The sequence below is a fragment of the Bufo gargarizans genome, chromosome 7, assembly GCF_014858855.1.
Source record: "Bufo gargarizans isolate SCDJY-AF-19 chromosome 7, ASM1485885v1, whole genome shotgun sequence".
Classification (NCBI taxonomy): domain Eukaryota; kingdom Metazoa; phylum Chordata; class Amphibia; order Anura; family Bufonidae; genus Bufo; species Bufo gargarizans.
The window spans coordinates 160,438,622-160,461,551 of record NC_058086.1 but is presented as its reverse complement, the minus strand read 5'-3'; the positions used below and the strand labels follow the sequence as shown (position 1 = coordinate 160,461,551).

Below are 22,930 nucleotides of genomic sequence, written 5' to 3'. Positions count from 1 at the left end.
AATTAATTTAATGAGTTTTTCTTGGAAAAAAAAAAAGTGAATAAAGCTGTAAGCTTTTTGGCTTGTCTGCTCTATTCTTCATTGAATTAAACAGTGCTCTGGAGACAATCAGGTCCCATGAAAAACATCATAGCTTCTCCAGGGATTTACAGAACTATGCGCTCTTCCCATTTTAAATACATATGGTAACATTTTGTATTCCTCCTTATATTTAGCAAGCAAAAAAGACTTTCTGTACTTGACTTAGATTAAAATTGTTCTACACATCTGCAGATTTCCATGGGGCGGCAAGTTAGGGCTACTTTCACATTAGCCCTTTTCTGCGGATCCCTTATGAATCTGCAAAAAACGCTTCCGTTACAAAACTACAACCGCATGCATCTGTCATGAACGGATCTGGTTGCATTAGGTCTTCTATAGCCATGATGGATCAGTCTTGAACACCATTGAAAGTCAATGGGGGACTGATCCGTTTTCTATTGTGTCAGAGAAAACTGATCCATCCCCATTGACTTACATTGTGTGTCAGGGTGGATCCATCTTGCTCCGCACCACATCGTGGACAGAAAAACGCTGCTTGCAGCATTTTTCTGTCCGCAAGGGGGACGCAACCAAACGTAACGGAATGCATTTTGGTGCATTCCGTTTTGTTCGGTTCAGTTTTGTCCCCATTGTCACCAAACGTAACGGAATGCATTTTGGTGCATTCCGTTTCGTTTGGTTCAGTTTTGTCCCCATTGACAATGAATGGGGACAAAACTGAAGCGTTTTCTTCCGCTATTGAGATTCTATGACGGATCTCAATAGAGGAATTGAAAATGCAGATGTGAAAGTAGCCTTACTAGAAAAAAAAAATATATACATGAAAAGGAAAACAGAAGACTTATGGTCACATCATCTAAAAAGAACAGAGAAGTAATTGGTATGCCTTTTGAAAGTAAGGATTTGTTTATCCCACACATTTCGGAACTGCACTGTATTCCTTCATCTGGTATTGCACATTCCTAGTAAATACCAGATGACTTTTAGGGGAGCAGCAAGGGGCCTGGCCCCCCGTTCTCATGGTAGAACCCCCAGTGACCTTATAATTATCCCCTATTCTGTGGGATCCCCAATCCTACTGGAATACCCCTTTAAGGTTCACATTGGCATTTTCAATTCTGCTCCAGCATAAGAACAGAATAGCAAAAATGCATATGCTGGATACCGCTGATGGCTAATGGATCCCATTCACTATAATTATTCTGGCATGAATACTGCCATTTTGCCCAGCAGACCGCATTATAGTAAACGGGATCTGTTGGGTGTTGGCGGTGTTCAGCATATGCTGGATTCGGCAATTCCAGTATTCAGTTCCTATGCCGGAACAGAAAACTGGAAATTATAACACTGATGTGAACAGAGTTGTTTTTCCTTTGCTATGATCTTCTGTTGACCCAGAAACTTGGTGGTCATCAGCTGCCACCAGGGCATCCTCAAAAAGGTATCTACACAAAACCCTCAGTGGGGATTGAGACAAAATGTATTTCTCTAAAAAAATATATAGGGAGAACCAAAAGGATTGGTGCCCTGTGGAAAAGAAGGACCCTAGAGGAACTATACTAGAGAAAACGTTAACTGCTCATTTCCTAAAAAGTAAACTACAACCATTTCATTGTTCATATAGTGCATCATTCATGAAATCATAGTGAACCTTATAGTTTGAGATGATGACGCCGATTACAGTTTTTGTATTTTTATGAAAGTTTATGTCTGGGTATTCTCCATCTACATAAGCCTGGAAGGAAGCATATGTTATTTATTGAGGTATGGAAAAATGATGCAATACAGTGAGCTGTACAGTACAGGTATAAGATAAGTTATGCCTGTACTAACGATGGGGTGATAATAGACGTTCTGCAAATCTGGATGTCCAGATGAGTAATGCATTGTGTCGGATAAGCAGAATAGCACATCTGGGTCTGCACTATATTTGTAGTTTATTTCTTTTCCTAGCTTTACATGCCAGTTTCTAGTGAAAAATAGACAAGAATGCAAAACTTTCCATAGGCTCAGAGTCAACAAGTGTGAGCACATCAGCCAAGCGTACTGCGCCTCTGATTTATCTCTCAGCAGTTTAAAGCAACATACAAAGTGTCAAAGATAGATAAGCAATAAATGTATGCAAACTATACATACTCACTACCGTATCATTTCATTTTCCTGTATCACAAACAAGTACTACTGACCTATAAATCCTCTGTGTTTACATAGCTCCAACATCCATCAGCCGTGTACACAAAATGCATTCATTCACATCAATCAGCCTCTGTCAATATGGGGTGAAAAAAAAGGAAAATGATTACCTAACGTAAGGTACACATATGTACATACACAAGGGCCAGTCACATCGGAAGCCAATCAGCAGAATTCTGGAGTGTGGGAGGAAACCAAATACTCATGAGGAATCACACAGACACTAGGAAAAATATTAGATTCCTTTCGTGGGCTGAATGCAAATCCAAGACCTAAGGTAAAAGGGATCTTAAAAGGGACAGTAACCTCAGTGCTATAGATGCAGGCAAATATGAACAATGAGTTTGTTTGCACATAAGTGGTCATGGGAGGCTCTTCTACCTCTCCATTTGTCCAATTAGTATGTAAAACAAAATTAAATGAAAAGAAAATGGTGGCAGTATGGATAATTTGATGGTCCCAGTGCAAGATCACACTTCATTTAGAGTACCAGTCTGTACTCGCTCAGGTTCCAGGTGTGCCTACAACTTTTAAAGTTAAAGGGGTTGTTTACTTTTATCTTCAAGAAAACTACTTCAGTTTCAGGATCCCAGGGGCTCTTTATCAAGCAAGGTGGATGGCAAAGGCAATAAATGCACTTAAAATTGTCCTCTTTACTAAACAGTTGAATATTCCTCAACAAAGGAATTAAACAGGTTGCACATTTTGTGAGCCTCATATATGTTCGCTTTTTGCACGAGGCAATTGTAGATGGGCTCCAAAGAATGATTTGGATATGCTACAGCTTCTGAGCGCCTACCCAGATGCAGACGTAAAAAAAAAAGCTCTCACAGTTGCTAAGAGAAACCTTTGGTATCTGTCAGAAACAAACCACAGGATTGGCTTTTTTGGACGAACTTATTACTCAGGCTGTTAATGAAAATATAATGAAAAATTTAGAAAACAAACCTGCAAAGAAAAAGGAAATGAAATGATAAGAGGGTAAACACCTAGTTTTCGTTACTAATAAAATAAAGACGTTCTTTGAATTGTTTGGGATTCATGACGTGACAGAATACTGCAGTGATTCTCTAAGAAGCCATGTGAATGCTCTTAAGGTGGTCAATGATGCCGCAGAAAGAGTAATTGCTCTGATAAAGAAGTTTAATGAATCGGTCAGGGACGAACAATAAAAACAATTCTTGTTGAGGATAGTCGAGCACAGAAAAGTCATCACCAAGCTAACAAAAGAAGGGATTGCATCGTTAAAAGTTGAATAATATAACACGTTTTGCCTATCATACTATTAATCTTAGTGTCTAGTTTTAATATTATTTTAAGTTTGTGATTTCTAGTTTTCCCAATAAAAGTAATTAACATTGAAAAATTATATTTTTTGCCTACTTTTACAAAACTGATCAAAGTATGCAACCTCTAAATATTATCCAATCTTCTTGAAATTTGGCATATATATCTTTTACATCACTGAGAATAGGAGCGTAAGCAAAGTCTGCAAAAGTTTTACACTTTATTTTTTTCCATTACAAAATGAAACCCCCTACAGCGCTCTTATGAGAGCTGTGGTCTCTTCAAACAGCTGATGGGTGGGGGGTGCCGGGAGTAGGGACCCCGCAGATCTAATATTGATGACCTATCCTGAAAATAAGTCATTAATATAAAAAATAAAAAAGTAGACAACCCCTTTAAAGAGGTATTCACAAATGGATATTTATGGCATATCAATAGGCTATGCCATAAATGTCTGATAACCTCTGATCTCACTTCTGTGACCTAAGAATGGGGCCCTATGTGAACAAAGAGCAAGGCGTGCATGTGTGACTTTCTCCGTTCACCATCAATGGACCTCTGTTAATAGCAGAGGGTTGGCTTGGCTATTTTTGGAAGTTCCACAGTTGTGAATGGAGGAGTGGCATGCGCATGTATGCTATCCTTTCTATGCTATGGGACTTCCAAAAATATCGAAGTTAGTGTCTAGCTATTTTTTGGGAAGCCCCAGAGCAGTGAATGGAGACAATGCTGCTTATGCTTGGCACGCTCTACATTCATGGTAGGACCCCATTCTAGAGATAGGAGTGGGTTCCAAAGGTGGGATCTGCATCTATCAAAATGCCATAAGCGTCTAGATGGTACAACCTCTTTACACCCCTTTTAATTTCACAGAAACCCTTGTACCCGGGTAGTATTACTATTTTTCCCCTCACACTGTTCTTGCAGATTTTATATTTTAAAAGAACCACCTCATGCATCTGGCTTCCTACTGTAACAAACGTAACCACAATCTGTTCATTCTGGGATGTTATATAGGGTAGGTGGACAGCGAGCTTCATGTAAAAGCTGACTCCATAACATTTCTAGGAACGTATAAACATTTCCCGGCTTGTTCTCTGCATGAGGACTTTTACAAACCTACTGAGACTAGCACTCATCACTGGGTTACAAATTTATTTTTCATCTAAAAAATAACAGCAAGGATAACTGCAGCTTTGGCTGGTTCTTCCCCTGCAGAGAAATGTAATAGCATACAGTATGGTGCTCATTGAATCCAGTACAGGACATGCAATCCCTGGTTATGTTCTGGCATTCTGGTTCAACTATCAGATTGGTGGGTTCCTACTGCTTGGACCCCACAGATCAGAAGAACATGAGCCATGTATACTCTGCAGCTCCCCTGAACTGAAAGGAGTGGCTGGTTGGGCATGCACATGGCTGCTCCATTCATTTCTTTGGGAGTTCCGGAGACAACCAAGTGCAGCGCTCCATTATCTCCGAAACTCCCACAGAAATAAATGTGCGACTGGCTGCTCCATTCTTTTCAGGGGAGGTGCAGGGGATATGGCACCCCCCTTTTTATGATCGGTGGGGTCCCAGGACCCCTACCTATCTAATAGTTATCCCCTATCCTGTGGATAGGGGATAACTTTAACCAACCAGAATACCCCTTTAATACAGCTTTCTACTTTGGTGAATACACAAAAGGCTGTTGGGGATCCCAAGCAGGAGTATCCTTGTAGAATTGTCTCCAGTCTGGAGTCCATGGCAACATGAGAAGTAAGAGACTTTCAATGAACCTAGGACTACATTACATATTGGGAGAGATCTCAAAAGTGGTGCAAAGGAAAACTGGTTTAGTTGCCCACAGCAACCACTCCAATTGATCCTTCATTTTCCAAATGAGCTCTGAAAAATGAAAGGTGGAATCTGATTGGTTGCCAAGGGCAACCAAGCCAGTTTTCTTTTGCACCACTTTTAATACATCTCCCCCATTGTGTCTGCTGACAGATGTGATCTGGAGAACCAATATATAAGTGCTCCTTCCAATAACAGATTGTGCTGATCTTGTTGCTCCCACACAGGGATAATGCCCCCTTTGTGCCTATAAAAATAAAGCTCTACTCACCTCCCACAATGAATACTAGTTGTAGCCTGGAACAGGTTGAGGCCACCCTGCAATGGACATCTGCTGCTTAACAGAAAGTGCCAAGTGATGGCTCCCTGCTCAGTTAAAGGGGTTATCCAAGACTATAAAATGCTCCCCCATATGCCAGGCCCTCACAATAAATATACTTAACTGGCTCCCCATGCCGCCGCTTCTCCCCGTGTGCGAATGAGAGGGACAAGCCTCCCCAGCATCCTAGGTGACCCTAAGGAGGCTCGTCCCGATCTGCCATTGGCTGCTCTAATCCGACACCAGATGTTTTCATCTGCGCACGAGGGAGTATTTTATAGTCTTGGATAACCCCTTTAAGAGTTAACTTAACTACGCAGACATGGCGCCACCAGGTCATAGGAACAGTTTGCTTAGGTTTTTCCCAAAGCAACAAAGACCTAAGTTGCCCAACATCTGTGTACCATGGTTACCACTACGATTGGTAATGAAGTCCTAGTAGTTAGATACCCCTCATTTACCGATCAGACATTTAGGGCATATCTTATGTCTTAACTTTACGAGACAGTTTCCAATAAAAATATAGGAAAGGGAATAAACATTTTTTTTTTTTTTAGTTTTAGTACTTATGTCCTAATGCGTCATTTGATTAAATCATGCCAGAACAATAGATTCTGCTCATGGCCCATAGGGAAAGTTTTTGACAATGAGATATTTTATTTCCCCTGACTGCATAATTTTCTGTTCAGCTGCGGACCAGATCTTACTCCTGTAACATCGACACTGGTTTTGAATGGAAGATGTGTAAAAAAAATAAAACTGACAACATTTTTAAAGCAAAATTCCAGGACCCACACTGCTCCTACAGTGGATATTTCATGTCAGGGTTCCTTATCCCTTTTCCACTGGAGACTCGCCATCCAGAACATAGTAAAACCTGACCCTCACCATTGGTCATCTAAATTAAGATTACTCTAAAAAGACACTCTGCTCCAACAGAAACCCTTAATCTGTCCTGGTACAAGTGGGTAACATTCCCCGACACAATCGCCCTACCATTGATAACACAAAAAAACAAGAAGGCACCATAAATATGGAGAGGACGATGTCCATCGGGTGATTACAGATTTAGACAAGAAAAGCCCTGGCATGGGTGGTTTAAAGGGCATCTGTCAGCAGATTTGTTCCTATGACACTGGCTGACCTGTTTCATGTGCACTTGGCAGCTGAAAGCATTAGTGTTGGTCCCATGTTCATATGTGCCTGCATTGCTGAGAAAAATGATCTCAATATATGCAAGTGTCTAGGTGCAACGGGGGCGTTGTCGTTACACCTAGAGGCTCTGCTCTCTCTGCAACTGCCACGCCCTCTCCAATTTGACAGAACCAGGTGTAAATGTGATCATGCCTGGCTTTGTCAAAGTGCAGAGTGCAGGTGTAGTGGCCCAGAGCGGGCACCACCATTCCTACACCCTGCCACTGTCTTCAATTGCTAACCAATAATGTAATCTGTGTATTTATTTCAGGTCCTCCTACATTGTGCCTTAATAACATTGCTATGAAACTGTTATGTTCATGTAATGGTCCTGGTTCACCAGCATATCTGGAAGACAGAGTATCTTTAGATAGAATGGAACTTACCATTCCATTCTCCCCCCGTTTAGACAGAAGTGGGCCAGTCCTGCTTCCTACCAAGGGAGTGGTTGCATGAAGCTATAGCCCTGTGATGGCTAAACTCCGGCATTCCAGCTGTGGTAAAACTGACTCAAGATGTACACTTGCTTAGCTGTTCTCAGAACTCCATAGAACTGAACGGAGCATGCTGGGAGCCACAGTTTTAAAACAGCAGAAGTGCCGGAGGTTAGCCATCTCTGCCAAGGGAAGCAGCTCATAGTGCACCACGACTCCTTACAGATATACTCCGCTCAATAGGTAGCAGAACAGTCAAAGTCCAGCTACCAAACCAAAGCCACAGTCTAGCACAGCAGAGAGAGAAAGCAGAATATCAAAGTTATTCTGCCAGTTTACCCCAAAACCTGCTGGAGCCAAGAGAAAGACCAAGTATTGTCTGGATGCAAGTTTATTCAAGTAAAGCTGTTGAACTTTTACCAAGTCTCAATTTATTCTATTGTTATGGAGCCTAACCCTGGGGAGCAACTGTATCCAGATAGGGGCACCGTGACACATACAACTAATAAGGTTGCATCACCACTCAGCATTCCTAAAACCTGGGACACGACCATCCCTGGGGGGCGGTGCGTTGCATATGGCAATTGCACAGAGCAGAGCCCCTAGGTGTAACGACAATGCCCCCATTACTCCTAGAGGCTCATTTGCATATATTAAAACTTTATTTTTCTCAGCAATCTGGGCACATCTGAACATGGGACCAACACTGATGCTTTCAGCTGCCAAGCACACATAACAGGTGAGCCAGTTTCATAGACACAAATCTGCTGACAGATGCCCTTTAAACATTTCACATATACATGGCTACTACTTGGTGTGCTTGATTCATCATGTATTAAAAGGTGTTCTCTGGGAATTAAGAAAATGAAAATACTTAAATATTACTTTATTATAAATATATTCCCAAATACCTTTCATTAGTTAGAATTACTTGTTTTGTCTAGGGTGCAGTCATTATGAGAAATACAATGGCCGCCGTCCTTTTAGTACACACAAAACCTATCCTAATAATACAGCAGGACAAGTTACTTCACAACACTGAGCTAAAGAGCTTCCTCATCCTTCTCTCTGCTTGTCAGGGATTATGATCCTGAATACAGTTTAATTGATCTTCAGCTGAATCTCTGAAGAAATGGAGTTCATGAGGGGACATGATGTACAGAGAGGAGGATGAGCAGCTCTGTCCTCTCTCTACTTTATATCTCCTCATGAACTCTATTTTTTTTTTTTTACAAAGATTTAGCTGTAAATCATATTAAACTGTATTCACGATCATAATCCCTGACAAGCAGAGCAGAGAGGAGGATGAGGCAGCTCTTTATATCAGTGTTGTGAAGTAACTTGTGCTGTGTAATTAGGACAGGTTTCCCCTACCCTAATAGGATGGAGGCCATTTTAATTCTCCAAATGATTGCTCCCCAGACAAAATGAGCCATTAAAAATTACTTTATTATAATAAAGTAATATTTAAAGCATTTTCATTGTCTTAAATTCCTGGAAAACCCCTTTAAGCTTGGGCAAAAATCAAACAAACTGAGATTCAGAAAGTGTCTAGCAACCCACTCCCACTACAGGACCCTATTATAGTATGGAAACAAACAAGAAAATCGTAAAACTATCCTTTGAAATGTCCAAATTCATGTCCACAGGTTAGAAACAATGCCACGTTTAACTATGAAAAACTGGGAAGGGATTCAAGTTGTGGGTGTGTCTGTGCATATTCTGACACTGGCAACACTGATTGGATAGTGTCAGAATGTGCATAACACCTCCCCCCAACTGGTAACACCCATCTGGAGCTACATTGAAAATTGCCAGCACCTCATAACTTCTAGCAGAAATAATAAAATGAATGATACAACATACAGTCATAAAAAAAGATCTCCAGAATTCTTATATGGAGAATGTGAGTAGTTACTGCAAAAGACATGTTAGGAGAGGTTACAGGCTCTCTTTAAGCAATAGGAAGAACCTACCCAGTAGCCTAAACGTTTCTGAAATAAATAAAAATGAAGGGTGGAAAGCCGGTCCTCTCATTAGAGATCACTGGCCTAGACCATTTTGAGTATTGTTCTGCAGCTACATCATAACGTGATCTTTTCCTTATGAGGTAACACCATGTTGTAGCAATTTATTCATTAATAGTAACTGCACAAAAGTGGCTGAAGACATCTGCTAACCAACGTTTTAGTTAGTCTCCATGTTTAAACGAATTACTGCACCGAAGAGGTTGTCCCATCTCAGACATCGGTGGCATATCACTAGAGGTGGGACCTGTACCTATCTCCATAACAGGTCCCCAAAAGTGAAAGAGAGTGCACTGTGCAATGAGTTCTATGGGAGTTCCGAAAATAGCTGAGCACTGTCTCTGTCATCTTCATAGAATTGAATAAAGCGGAGACTGTGCACTCTCCATTGCTTTGAAAGACCCCTTCTAGAGGTATATGTGGGTCCCACTGTATCTGACACATGGTATATTCTAGCGATATATATGCAGTCAATGCACCCTCCCACGGCTCCGGCCACCAGAGAGGCCGGGGCCTTTTCCTATATTGTGAAGCATGACCACAGCTGCTGGATTACAGGGTGGTCATATCCCCTGGCAATAAGCAGTGTATAATGTGATGGAAAAATGAGTCAAGCCAGCAAAGGAGGCAATATGGACACTCACAGTACAATAGTAAGTGGCTTGTATTAACTTTCTCTACATGATAAATGCCTTTTTCCTGAAGTGACAACCCCTTTAAGTTTCTCATGTTTGTTTTTTCCTAACTCGGGAGTAGATGTAAAGGAGAGATAAGAGCTACATTTGTCAATTTTTAGCAAGAAAATAAAAAATTATATAGTTTGCTATAAAAAAAAAATTGTATCTTATAATCTGCAGTCAGAGGACCCACCAGCAGCTCTGATTGCTTCTTCCATGATTAGTCAGAGTTCACACAGTAGTAAAGAGAACTCAGCAGCTGTTATAGTTGTTCCTCCAGCCTAACCCAGTAATGATATGTGCAGGGCGGGGCCTGAACGCAGCATGCACATTGCACTGGTCACAGTAGCAGTTCTTTCTCGAACTCCCTGCGCAGTAATGATATGCATGATCAGTGCAGGAAGGGTAGCTGAACACAATGTACACATCACATTCTGCCTCCTACCAGGTAAGGTAAGTAAACCACCAACTATACAGCAGTTTCTGCAAGTCTCAAACTCTGCTACCAATTATATGCAATAAAAAAAAGAATGATTATAAATAAGCACATCATTATTGCTAGTGCATGAAAAAGCCAAAGTGGATAAAACAGGACACAGTACCTGAAAGATAGTAGAATACAATAAAAGTGGAATTTTACAAAACCACAGGCTGCACAAGCTTGCGGTGTTCAAGGAAACAATACATCAGTAGGCACCAGCAGAGTCTCGCGACTGCCAAGTTTGGACTCCGTTCCTTTAGACAAATAACACTTCTGTGACGTGCTGTGCTGAAATTACATAAACAGCAGAAATGACCAAGATCTGGGCCCCTGGGTTTTGTGGGTTTTAACTTCTTATGCAATCAATACTCCAACATCTGCAATCATTTTTCTCTTGCAGCCTGTGCCAGAAAAAGTACATGATTAACATTACGGACTCTCGAAAAAGAAAGAAAATCAAGCTGAACAAGTTTGATTATACTACACTAATCATTCTTTATCCGTATTGCAGATAAATACAGCAATTTCTCTATAATATCACCTTATAAGGAAACTTTCTAAGAATTGCGGAGCTGTAAGCATCTTAGACTGGATTCTCACCACCGGTTTGCACTGCAATCTTCTTTTGCCCCTAAAACTGTTTACGGACTGAGTGATAACAAAGACGCAGTAAGAACATTTCTCTGACAGGGCTCGAAAAATATTTGCCTCTCTGAGATTATTTGTGTAAAGTTTCCTTGATTGGACCACTCCTTTCCTAAAGCTTTGCATCTTTACAAATCAAACATGACCGTTACAGTAAAACAGCTCCAATGTTTATTATAATAATTTATTATAAAACACAAATCATAAATATACTAAAATATACATAGAAAGCAGAGATCAATCAGAAGAGGTCTTTAAAGAGTGGATGTGACAAAGTCTCTTCTGCTGTGATCCGTGTAGCAGGATTCATATCCAGCAGTCTATCTAGTAGGTGGTAAGCCTCATCTGGCACGCTGTCCCAGCCATTCATATGAAGAGGTCCAGACTCAGTGTCATCAGAAGAAGCGTAGAGAAATCCCTTACTGGCATTGGCGGGTGGCGTTGCACAAGTCTCTTCCACAAACCATCCATCTTGATTTTCTATCATTCTCATTTGTAACGCAGCTCTCTGTTTTTGGACATCGGATTCAGCCCCGCATGTAGTGGCTATGCACACCTGTCTCAGTCCTTCACATAAAGCTCTTAAATCTTTTGCAGGAAGTTCTTTGCTACAAAGAACAGTTTTACCTAAAGAAAAATCAGGAATGGTCAGCTGTAAAGTCAAGAATTCTGCACATTTACCATATGGCAATTTCCCCCTTTAAAGGGCTTCTGTGACCCCCGAAAACTCATTTTTCATTTTTGGGCACATTAAAATCCTTATTGGACGACTATTCCTATATAGGGCTCTTACCTTGTTCTGTGGCTTGATTTCACAAAAAATCGATCTTTTAAAATATGCAAATGACTTCACTACCAGCAAGTAAGGGTGTCTACTTGCTGGTAGCCGCCGCATCCTCCTTTCAAAAAAACACCCCCTCCACCTGTTGATTGACAGGGCCAGGGAGCGCTCTCCTCCTCCGGCTGGCCCTGTCTGCAATTCAAATCCCGCGCCTGCACCTCATTCGGCGCAGGGGCTCTGAGAGAAGGACACTCGCTTCCTCAGTGCGCCTGCGCCGATGACGTCTTCTCTTTCGGGTTTAGAGGTGACGTCATCGGCGCAGGCGCAGGATTTGAATCAACAGGAGGAGGAGGTGTTTTTTTTTTTAAAGGAGGATGCGGCAGCTACCAGCAAGTAGACACGCTACTTGCTGGTACTGAAGTCATTTGCATATTTTAAAAGATCGATTTTTAGTGAAACCAAGCCACAGAACAAGGTAAGAGCCCTATATAGGGAATAGTCGTCCAATAAGGATTTTAATATGCCCAAAAATGAAAAATGAGTTTTGGGGGTGACAGAAGCCCTTTAACCACTTCAACCCCCCCTAGCTGAAACACTCTTAATGACCAGGCCACTTTTTACACTTCGGCACTACACTACTTTCACCGTTTATTGCTCGGTCATGCAACTTACCACCCAAATGAATTTTACCTCCTTTTCTTCTCACTAATAGAGCTTTCATTTGGTGGTATTTCATTGCTGCTGACATTTTTACTTTTTTTGTTATTAATCGAAATGTAACAATTTTTTTGCAAAAAACAAAACAAAAAAAAAACGACATTTCTCACTTTCAGTTGTAAAATTTTTCAAAAAAAACGACATCCATATATAAATTTTTCTCTAAATGTATTGTTCTACATGTCTTTGATAAAAAAAAAAAAAAATGTTTGGGTAAAAAATAAAAATGGTTTGGGTAAAAGTTATAGCGTTTACAAACTGGTACAAAAATGTGAATTTCTGCTTTTTGAAGCAGCTCTGACTTTCTAAACACCTGTCATGTTTCCTGAGGTTCTACAATGGCCAGACAGTAAAAACACCCCACAAATGACCCCATTTCGGAAAGTAGACACCCTAAAGTATTCACTGATGGGCATAGTGAGTTCATAGAACTTATTTTTTGTCACAAGTTAGCGGAAAATGATGATTTATTTTTCATTTTATTTTTTTCTTACAAAGTCTCATATTCCACTAACTTGTGACAAAAAATAAAAACTTCCATGAACTCACTATGCCCATCACGAAATACCTTGGGGTGTCTTCTTTCCAAAATGGGGTCACTTGTGGGGTAGTTATACTGCCCTGGCATTTTAGGGCCCAAATGCGTGCAAAGTAGTTTGAAATCAAAATCTGTAAAAAATGACCGGTGAAATCCGAAAGGTGCTCTTTGGAATGTGTGCCCCTTTGCCCACCTAGGCTGTAAAAAAGTGTCACACATCTGGTATCGCCGTACTCAGGAGAAGTTGGGGAATGTGTGGGCATGGAGAGTTCCTAGAATTTTTTATTTTTTGTCACAAGTTAGTGGAATCTGAGACTTTGTAAGAAAAAAAAAACAAACATTTTCCGCTAACTTGTGACAAAAAATAAAAAATTCTAGGAACTCGCCATGCCTTTCACGGAATACCTTGGGGTGTCTTCTTTCCAAAATGGGGTCACTTGTAGGGTAGTTATACTGCCCTGGCATTCTAGGGGCCCTAATGTGTGGTAAGTAGTTTGAAATCAAAATGTGTAAAAAATGACCTGTAAAATCCTAAAGGTGCTCTTTGGAATGTGGGCCCCTTTGCCCACCTAGGCTGCAAAAAAGTGTCACACATCTGGTATCGCCGTACTCAGGATAAGTTGGGCAATGTGTTTTGGGGTGTCTTTTTACATATACCCATGCTGGGTGAGAGAAATATCTCGGCAAAAGACAACTTTTCCCATTTTTTTATACAAAGTTAGCATTTGACCAAGATATTTATCTCACCCAGCATAGGTATATGTAAAATGACACCCCAAAACACATTGCCCAATTTCTCCTGAGTACGGCGATACCACGTGTGACACCTTTTTGCAGCCTAGGTGGGCAAAGGGGCCCAAATTCCTTTTAGGAGGGCATTTTTAGACATTTGGATCCCAGACTTCTTCTCACGCTTTCGGGCCCCTAAAATGCCAGGGCAGTATAAATACCCCACATGTGACCCCATTTTGGAAAGAAGACACCCCAAGGTATTCAATGAGGAGCATGGCGAGTTCATAGAATTTTTTTATTTTTTTGGCACAAGTTAGCGGAAATTTTTTTTTTTTTGTATTTTCTCACAAAGTCTACCTTTCCGCTAACTTGGGACAAAAATTTAAATCTTTCATGGACTCAATATGCCCCTCACGGAATACCTTGGGGTGTCTTCTTTCCGAAATGGGGTCACGTGGGGTATTTATACTGCCCTGGCATTTTAGGGGCCCTAAAGCGTGAGAAGAAGTCTGGATTATAAATGTCTAAAAAATGGTACGCATTTGGATGCCGTGAGGGGTATGGTAAGTTCATGTGAGATTTTATTTTTTGACACAAGTTAGTGGAATATGAGACTTAGTAAGAAGAAAAAAAACAAAACACAATTTCCGCTAACTTGGGCCAAAAAAAAAAGTCCGAAGTCTGAATGGAGCCTTACATGGGGGTGATCAGGGAGTCTATATGGGGTGATCACCCCCTTGTCATTGATCACCCCCCTGTAAGGCTCCATTCAGACGTCCGTATGTGTTTTGCGGATCCGATCCATGTATCCGTAAAAAACATATGGACGTCTGAATGGAGCCTTACAGGGGGGTGATCAATGACAGGGGGGGTGATCAGGGAGTCTATATGGGTGATCACCCCCCTGTCATTGATCACCCCCCTGTAAGGCTCCATTCAGACGTCCGTAAGTGTTTTGCGGATCCGATCCATGTATCCGTGGATCCGTAAAAATCATACGGACGTCTGAATGGAGCCTTACAAGGGGGTGATCAATGACAGGGGGGTGATCAGGGAGTCTATATGGGGTGATCAGGGGTTAATAAGTGACAGGGGGGGGGGGGGGGGGTGTAGTGTAGTGGTGTTTGGTGCTACTTATTACTGAGCTGCCTTTGTCCTCTTGGGTTCGATCCAAGCAAAAGGGACCACCAGAGGACCAGGTAGCAGGTATATTAGACGCTGTTATTAAAACAGCGTCTAATATACCTGTTAGGGGTAAAAAAAAAAAAATCGCATCTCCAGCCTGCCAGCGAACGATCGCCGCTGGCAGGCTGGAGATCCACTGGCTTACCTTCCGATCCTGTGAACGCACGCGCCTGTGTGCGCACGTTCACAGGAAATCTCGCGAGATGACGCGTATATGCGTCACTGTGCGCAGAGCTGCCGCCTCCGGATCGCGATCCTGCGTTAGGCGGTTAAGTACCTTTAGTCCTCATTGACAATTCATATAATCTGACAAATGTATTCTGTGTCTATTGCTACATTTTGATTCCCTAATTTAAAAGAAGTTGACCACATTTTTTTTTATTGATGACCTATCCTCAGGATATTGGGTCCCTCATCACTGGATGATGAGGATTCGTAGAAAAGTAGAGAAATGTAGAATCCTCTTTACGCATGCCTCTTCAGCAGAGTATATTCTTTGGGATGGACAGGCCATTTTTATTTTATTGGGGTGTGATGTGTGAAATGTGCAAACCTTTTTTTTATTGTCAGGGGTGTGTATGTTTTGGGTTACAAAAAATAAATAAAAATCTTACCTGCACAATAGAGCTGTGATCCTACGGGGAGAGGTGACTGTTTGGATTGGTAGCAGCTAGAGATATGGGCCTTGTCTTGTTTGAAAGCTGACTGTCAAAGCTTTCAAAACCAGAATCACAGCATTAGCACAACATCAGCAGGAGATATCACAGTTAGAAATTGAGTTGGGAATTAGCGTGGAAAAAAAAATAATCTGAATTTACTTTCACTTTCAGCTGCATTTCTAACAGCGATATCTTCCAATGTAGTGAAGATGATGCTGTGGTCCTGGTACTGTTTGAAAGCTTGGAATCCAGAGATACAAACAACCCTCCCCCTGCTGCCGGAACACTTGGGCAGAACTGTTAGGAGGGAGTTTTCTCACTTCAGCAAATGGCATTTATCATGTAGAGAAAGTTAATACAAGGCACTCACTAATGTATTGTGATTGTCTATATTGCTTCCTTTGCTGGTTTGATTTTTCCATTACATTAAACACGGCTCGTACCCAGGGGTTATGATCACCCTGCAATTCAGCAGTGGTTGGTGTGCTTACATACTATAAAGAAAAAGAGTCAGCCTATGCGCACTCCTGCGGTCCCAGCCACCAGAGAGGCTTGCGCTTTAAAAAAAATTTTTTAGTGTGCAAGCATGACCATGGCTGCTGGATTGCAGGATGGTTGTAACTAAAGATGAGTGAATTTCAGGTTATGAAATTCGTTCACGTTTCGTTTACTGGTAAAAGGTGAATTACGTTATGGATTCCGTAACCACTCCTCGCCTGCATAACTCCTAAGGAATCCTCCCCTGCATAACGGAAATGGGACAAATCCGTTTTGCAGCCCATAGACTTCAATTATGATGGAATGCCTCTAAAGGTATTCCGTCATATAATTGTGTTATGGTCCGTGGTAACGGAATCCATAACGCAATTCACCTTTTACCAGTAAACGAATTTCAAAATATGAAATTCAATCATCTCTAGTTGTAACCCCTGGATATGAGCGGTGTATAATTTGATAGAAAAATGAACCAAGCTAGCAAAGTAGGCAATACAGACATTGTATTTACTTTCTCTACATGATAAATGCCATTTGCTGAAAAATAAATAAAAAAGACACTTGTGTAGATGGAATAAAATACTAATACAATATACAAACTATTACAACATTTACTACAAGTCTCCTAACAGGGTTCCTCTGCTTCATTTACTAAAATTCAAGATTTTTTTGAATTTTTACATTACCCAATATTGGATTAAAGGACATTTATTGGGCACCCTTACCAAACTGTTTAGCAGCTTGAACAGTCTCTCGTGATCCACGAATTGTCATGATTTGAGCCAGGGCATTCATATCATCACCAGCATTGAAAAAATGATATCTTCCGCTGAGAAAGGAGAGAAAGATGATGCCTGCAGACCACATGTCGATTGCTGCAATTAGATTGATATAAAAGCTTTAATCTCTATCCATCTCAACTGCAATTGATGAGCCAGAAAACGTTATATTCTCACAGTTCGGACCCAGTTGGAAAATATTTCCCTAAACTACAGGGGCAAATGCGTATCTGAAAGATTATTTACAAGAGGATGTTCTTTTAGTAAATGTAGTAGTCAGACATTGATGGCAAAAGACATACAACTTCCCTTCTGAAAATTCTCTTTCCATAATGGCCAAAGATTTTCTTAGAGAAATGCAATACGTGTTTCATGTGTTTTTGCTACTAAATGGCAGGGGCCTTTTTTTTTTACTACTTAAATGGGGTTGCCCCACTAAAAAAAACTGCTTAAGGTTAAAAACAGTCTATAATTATTTATATTTTTTAATAACACTCATCTCAAGATGTTCCAGGAATTATATTATAGTTCTACTGAACAGCCTGTGTCTACATAAGTAAATGTGACAGTGTGGACACACGTGCTCAGTCTTATCTTTCTCTCCTCCTTCAGGTAAATGGAGGGATTCATGGTGTGTGCCGTCTGCTTCTGGAGATGCAGTGTTTGAGCTTCTTAGAAAAGATTCTAGGCAAAAGCAAACACAGTAAAGCCATCTCAATCTCATATAGATAGGACACTACAGTTCAAAACCAGCACACTTACCACACCAGGAACCCCTCCGCATACCCAAGGAGCAACACTGAGCATGCGTGTCCGCCCCAGATAAAAGGTGGATAGTTAAAGGCAGTTTAATAGAAACAATTGGTGGCACTATACTAACATTACTCCTGGAAAATCTGGCAACATTATAATAAGTGTAAATGCAAAAAAGGTTCCTAATCAAACACATAAATTTTTTTTTTTCCCTTTGTACGTTTCTAACTAATCAAATGTAAGGGGTTTACAATTCACCTCATCTGCAGTGGCTCCTTTCTAAGATTTCACTGAGGGTCACATGACTTGTGATGTCAGCTTCTCTCCCTGCTCGGATGATGTTTTGTGCCCAAGCCTGAGGAGCAGGTCTGTGTCTGTGCACCAGACTTCACTGTGCTGGACACCCCCCCCTGCACTGCTGCTGTCTGCCCTGCGTCTCCCCTCCCTCTGGATTCTTCAGTAAAGTTTAAGCCCTTCTACCATCAGCAGCACAGACCTGGGGCGGGAGGCTTTGCTGAGCAGGTGCAGGCAGTGAAGAGACAAATGCTCAGGATCTTCCCTCATCCTGCAGACACACAGCCGACAGACTAGAGGAGTTCTACAGAGCATTGCACAAGAACAGGTAGTGGGAAGATTCTAGGCATACCAGTAGTGTCATTGTACAGATGGGACTTTTAGTCCTACACATACAACATGCTGCTGAGCCTTCCAGCAGTCAGACATCACTCAGGGCAGCACTTTTATTCCATATAGTTGCAGAGCAGGGGGTGGGGCACAAATATTCATGAGGAAAACCTCAGATTGTTGTTACTGCAGGTAAACAAAGGCCAGAAGAGAAGCAGGGAAATTAGGAAATATACATTTTTTTGCCTAAAATTTGCTTAGCTTATGTATATATTGCTGACCATAAGATGTAGTGCTTTTTACTTTTTCCAGTTTTGTTTTTGTGCCATTTTAAATTGATAAGGCTTTATTTTTTGTTTGTATTTCTTATTTTTTAAATTTTCTCCACCAGCAATCACATTGCCAATGGAACAGGAGAAGGAAGCAGCAGTGTATACAAGCCATGCATAAACGGATGATAAAAACACACAAAAAAAACCCACAACATCCCTGCCCTCTCTATGCGGGGCCTGGCTGTCACTCCTGAACAATTAGTGAGCAGCTGCCAGCTCTGCTATAACATTAAAAAGTGGACGCTTTTAAAGTCAATTGGCAAATTGTTATAGGATCACTTTGTAGTTAGGCTACTTTCACACTGGCGTTCGGGGCTCCGCTTGTGAGTTCCGTTTGAAGGCTCTCACAAGCGGCCCCGAATGGATCCATCCAGCCCTAATGCATTCTGAGTGGATGCGGATCCGCTCAGAATGCATCAGTCTGGCACCGTCTGCTTGCAGCGTTCGGGTGTCCACCTGGCCGTGCGGAGGCAAACGGATCCATCCAGAGTTACAATGGAAGTCAATGGGGGCGGAGGTGCATTTTTCAAACGGATCCGCCCCCCATTGACTTTCAATGTAAAGTCTGGACCGATCCGTCTGAATACAAATTGTACTTAGAATTTTTTAGTAAAATATAATGCAGACGGTTCCGTCTGAACGGATACCATCGTTTGCATTATAGGAACGGATCCGTCTGTACAAATACCAGACGGAACCACTCCGAACGCAAGTGTGAAAGTAGCTTTAGTGGCACACAAATGCAAACCCACAGCATGCTGAAAATTATTTTCCCCTAGAGGACAAAAACTTAAATAGCTAAGAAACAAATTAATGTCATACAATAAATGAGAGGCGAAAACTTCAAGGTTGAGGCAAAAAAATTCTGCTGTGGATTTTGAGGTTTCACCCTACACATTAATTTGAAGAGGACCCGTTGCCACTCTTGACATGTCTATTATACCAAATAATTTTATTCGCCATGAAGTAATGATTCTGGAGTATCTCCTATAAAAATTTGCATATAACTATGTTGTTGTATTCCTCAGTTTGCTACTAGAAGCTTATAAAAGAATCTGCAACTGGGCGTCATCCATCAAGGGGTATCCCTGCATATTCTGAGGCTATGTTCACATGGGGGTTAAAAATCTGCTGCCGATTCCATCGCAGAAAACCTCCATCAAAACGTCAACAGCAGCTTGCCACTCACTTCAATGGGGAAAACGCCACCGTGTGCACATGGTGGTTTTTTCCCTTTACGCCACTGATTTGCAGCCCGATTCCGAAGTGGCATGTTACTACTTTGAAGCTATGTTCACCGTTAAAGTCAGTAAGAAATGCTAAAATAGTTAGCATTTTTGTGGATGTTTTTGCCTCCAAAAAAAGCACTGCTCATGGAGACAACTCAGATTACTGATATCCCACTATTTTGTATGCAGCATATTGGTGCAGTGTGAACATACCTTGATACTGTCCAATCAGTGCTGCTAGTCAGACGGTGTAGGGACACGCCTCCAACTGGTAACACCCAGATGTAGATTAAAAACGTCTTGTAGCAACAACTGAGGAACAGAATATAGGCCCAGATGGTCTAAGACTTGGAAAGGCTGTCTAGATCTGCACTAGATTTATCACAGGAGCTCAGACTGGAGCATAAATGTGGTCCAGAGATATACACTTTTCTCTGAATCTATATCAACCATTGGTTGGTGCATTTTAGGCCGGGCCCCTTCCCTGTAAAGCTCTGCCAGCAGTCCACTAAGCCTTGACCCCTTTTCGAAAAGGGTAGAAACTCTACAGAAGTCTGCCATTTTTTTTTTTTTTTTAGCACAGATACATTAGTAAATCTGGCCTATGGTGTTACAAGAAAAGACACCACAGAATCATTTTAAGGGCTCATGCACACAACCGTCGTTGGCTGCATTGCGGGCCGCATATAGTGGGTCTGCAATATATGGGCACCGGCCATTTGTGCACCGCATCACGGAATGGGTCTGCAATCCGGAAGGTGCGGAATGGAAGAACAGAACCCCATGGAAGCACTACGGAGTGCTTCCGTGGTTTTCTGTCCACATTTCTGCACAAAAAACAAAACACATGTTCTGTTTTTTTGCGGTGCGGATGGATCACGGACCCATTTAAGTTAAAGGGGACTGCATCCGTCTGCGCCAGCTACACGGATGGTACCTGTACATTGGGGATTGTACATTTTTGTGCATGAGCCCTAACATGGGGAACCCAGACATGTCAGGAGAGGCGATAGGGCCTCTTTAGGTACTCTGCTGAAAGATTTTCTTCTTTGCATCACATGGATTATATTTCTTACATGGGTGATACTGTAAAATGATTTTAAAAAGCTCATCCACAAATCTGCAGCATGTTTGTCCAATGTGCATGCAACCAGATTTTTTATTTTTTTGATTAACAGAAACGCTCAATGTTTCTCAAACAGCAAATCTAAATAATTTTTATAAATTGCCAAATTAGATTCCAACTATAATTGTTTATGATCAAAAACTTTTGGGATTTAGAATAAAGCTGTACAACCTAACGGCATTCTTTTTGCTATGAGGTCAGAAAATTGGAGCAAAAACTGCATCTTCACTACGAAGTGTAAATGAACCCTAAAGACTGTGCAGCGGCACATGGTGTACATATAATAATTCAAAGACAGACTAGCAATTATTGACATAGAGGAGCTGAACATTTTGAGATCATTAGCAATTCACATGGCAGTGTATCGAACACCACAACGTAAATCTTGTGTGTTTTATGACAAAGCGCTTTATGTTGTTAGCAATTTTTTTTTTCTTGGAACAAGATGAAGAGTTAAAACATTTCCATAAGGAGCCCAAATGGCAAATTATTTATTCCAGCCAGTTTAAAAATTATGCATGTCAGCTTTTCCCAGCTTGCAATTATGAGTAAATACAGTATTAATTATAAATGCTGGCAGATATGAACATTGCTGCATTTTACAGGTCTATTGTACTACAATCCAAAGTATCTTTTTAAACCCCTTCCTGACTAACGCCGTTGGGTTCCGGCGCTGCGGCGATAGGGACCTGATGGTTGTGAAGGGAGCCCAATGCCTTCCACAGGCTTTGGGGCTGCCTTCTACAAAAGCCTGTGAGATCCAGCCCCCTGGGCTCCTGACATCTACAAGTAAAATCACATTTCATCCAGATGCCTTCCGTTTTTCACACAAGCCTCATTCACTCCTAGAGGGACAGGGCTGTGTGAAAAAAGTAAAATACAGAACATGCCACGATTTTTCCTGAACATAAAGATGATCAGTGATAAACAACACTCATGTGCACAGACCTATTGAAATTAATGGGTCAGGAATCATTCCAGATACTATGCGCATTCACTACACACATTAAACCCGGACAGAAAAAACTTGCTCGTGTAAAAGAGGACTTGGGCTTTTTTCACACGAACGATACCGATTAGGTCCGGATGTGTTCAGTTAAAAATGAACGATTTTGGTCTCAAAATAAGTCAGTTATGTCTGCAATTGCATTCAGTTTTTCTGCCGGGGTGCGATGGGTTTTGATGCGTTTTTTCACGCACGTGATAAAAAACACTGAAGGTTTACAAACAACATCTCTTAGCAACCATCAGTGAAAAACGCAATGCATCCACACTTGCTTGCAGATGCAATGCGTTTTTCACGCAGCCCCATTCACTTCTATGGAGCATTGTTTTTTAGTGATGCGTGAAAAACAACACTCATCTGCACAGACACATTGAAATCAATGGGTCAGGATTCAGTGCGGGTGCAACACGTTCACGTCACGCATTGCACCCGCACGGAAAACTCGCTCGTGTGAAAGGGGCCTTAGGGAAGGTTGGTTGTTACTTTCATCCTGCTGCACCCAAGGTATTCTTATTCTTCCATCATCTTGAACATTCTCCTTCATATAAATTGTAGTTGTCTATTGACCTCCTGGCACAGACTGCCTGGTCCTAAAGCATTTTAGAAGACTTGCACACAACGTCTACTCTGACACATCTTTCCATTTTTGCCAAAGACACATAACAAAGAATTAACTATTCATTGCCTAAACATAACCAGGTTGTTTAATCACAATAGCATCCCAGAAGGTTATCCTTGCAAAATCTTCCTCAGTCATAGAATATACAGTTTAGGCTACATGCACACAACTGTATGTGTTTTGCGGTCCGCAAAAAAAAACAGACGTTCAGTATGGC

The 22,930-nt window shown here is 41.3% G+C and overlaps 1 protein-coding gene across 3 annotated transcripts in view; it reads right to left on the bottom strand.

Annotated features, from left to right (window-relative positions):
* Positions 1-11,286: 11,286 nt before the first annotated feature.
* Positions 11,287-22,930, bottom strand: part of CDC7 (cell division cycle 7) — a 64,207-nt gene continuing 52,563 nt past the window's right edge. For all 3 annotated transcript variants that reach the window (XM_044301280.1, XM_044301281.1, XM_044301282.1), the window contains 2 exons: positions 16,971-17,120; positions 11,287-11,765 (listed from right to left, as the gene is read on the bottom strand). In XM_044301280.1, the coding sequence (XP_044157215.1) occupies positions 11,380-11,765; positions 16,971-17,120 (536 nt within the window). In that variant the 3' untranslated portion in view covers positions 11,287-11,379. The remainder of the gene's footprint in view (positions 11,766-16,970; positions 17,121-22,930) is intronic.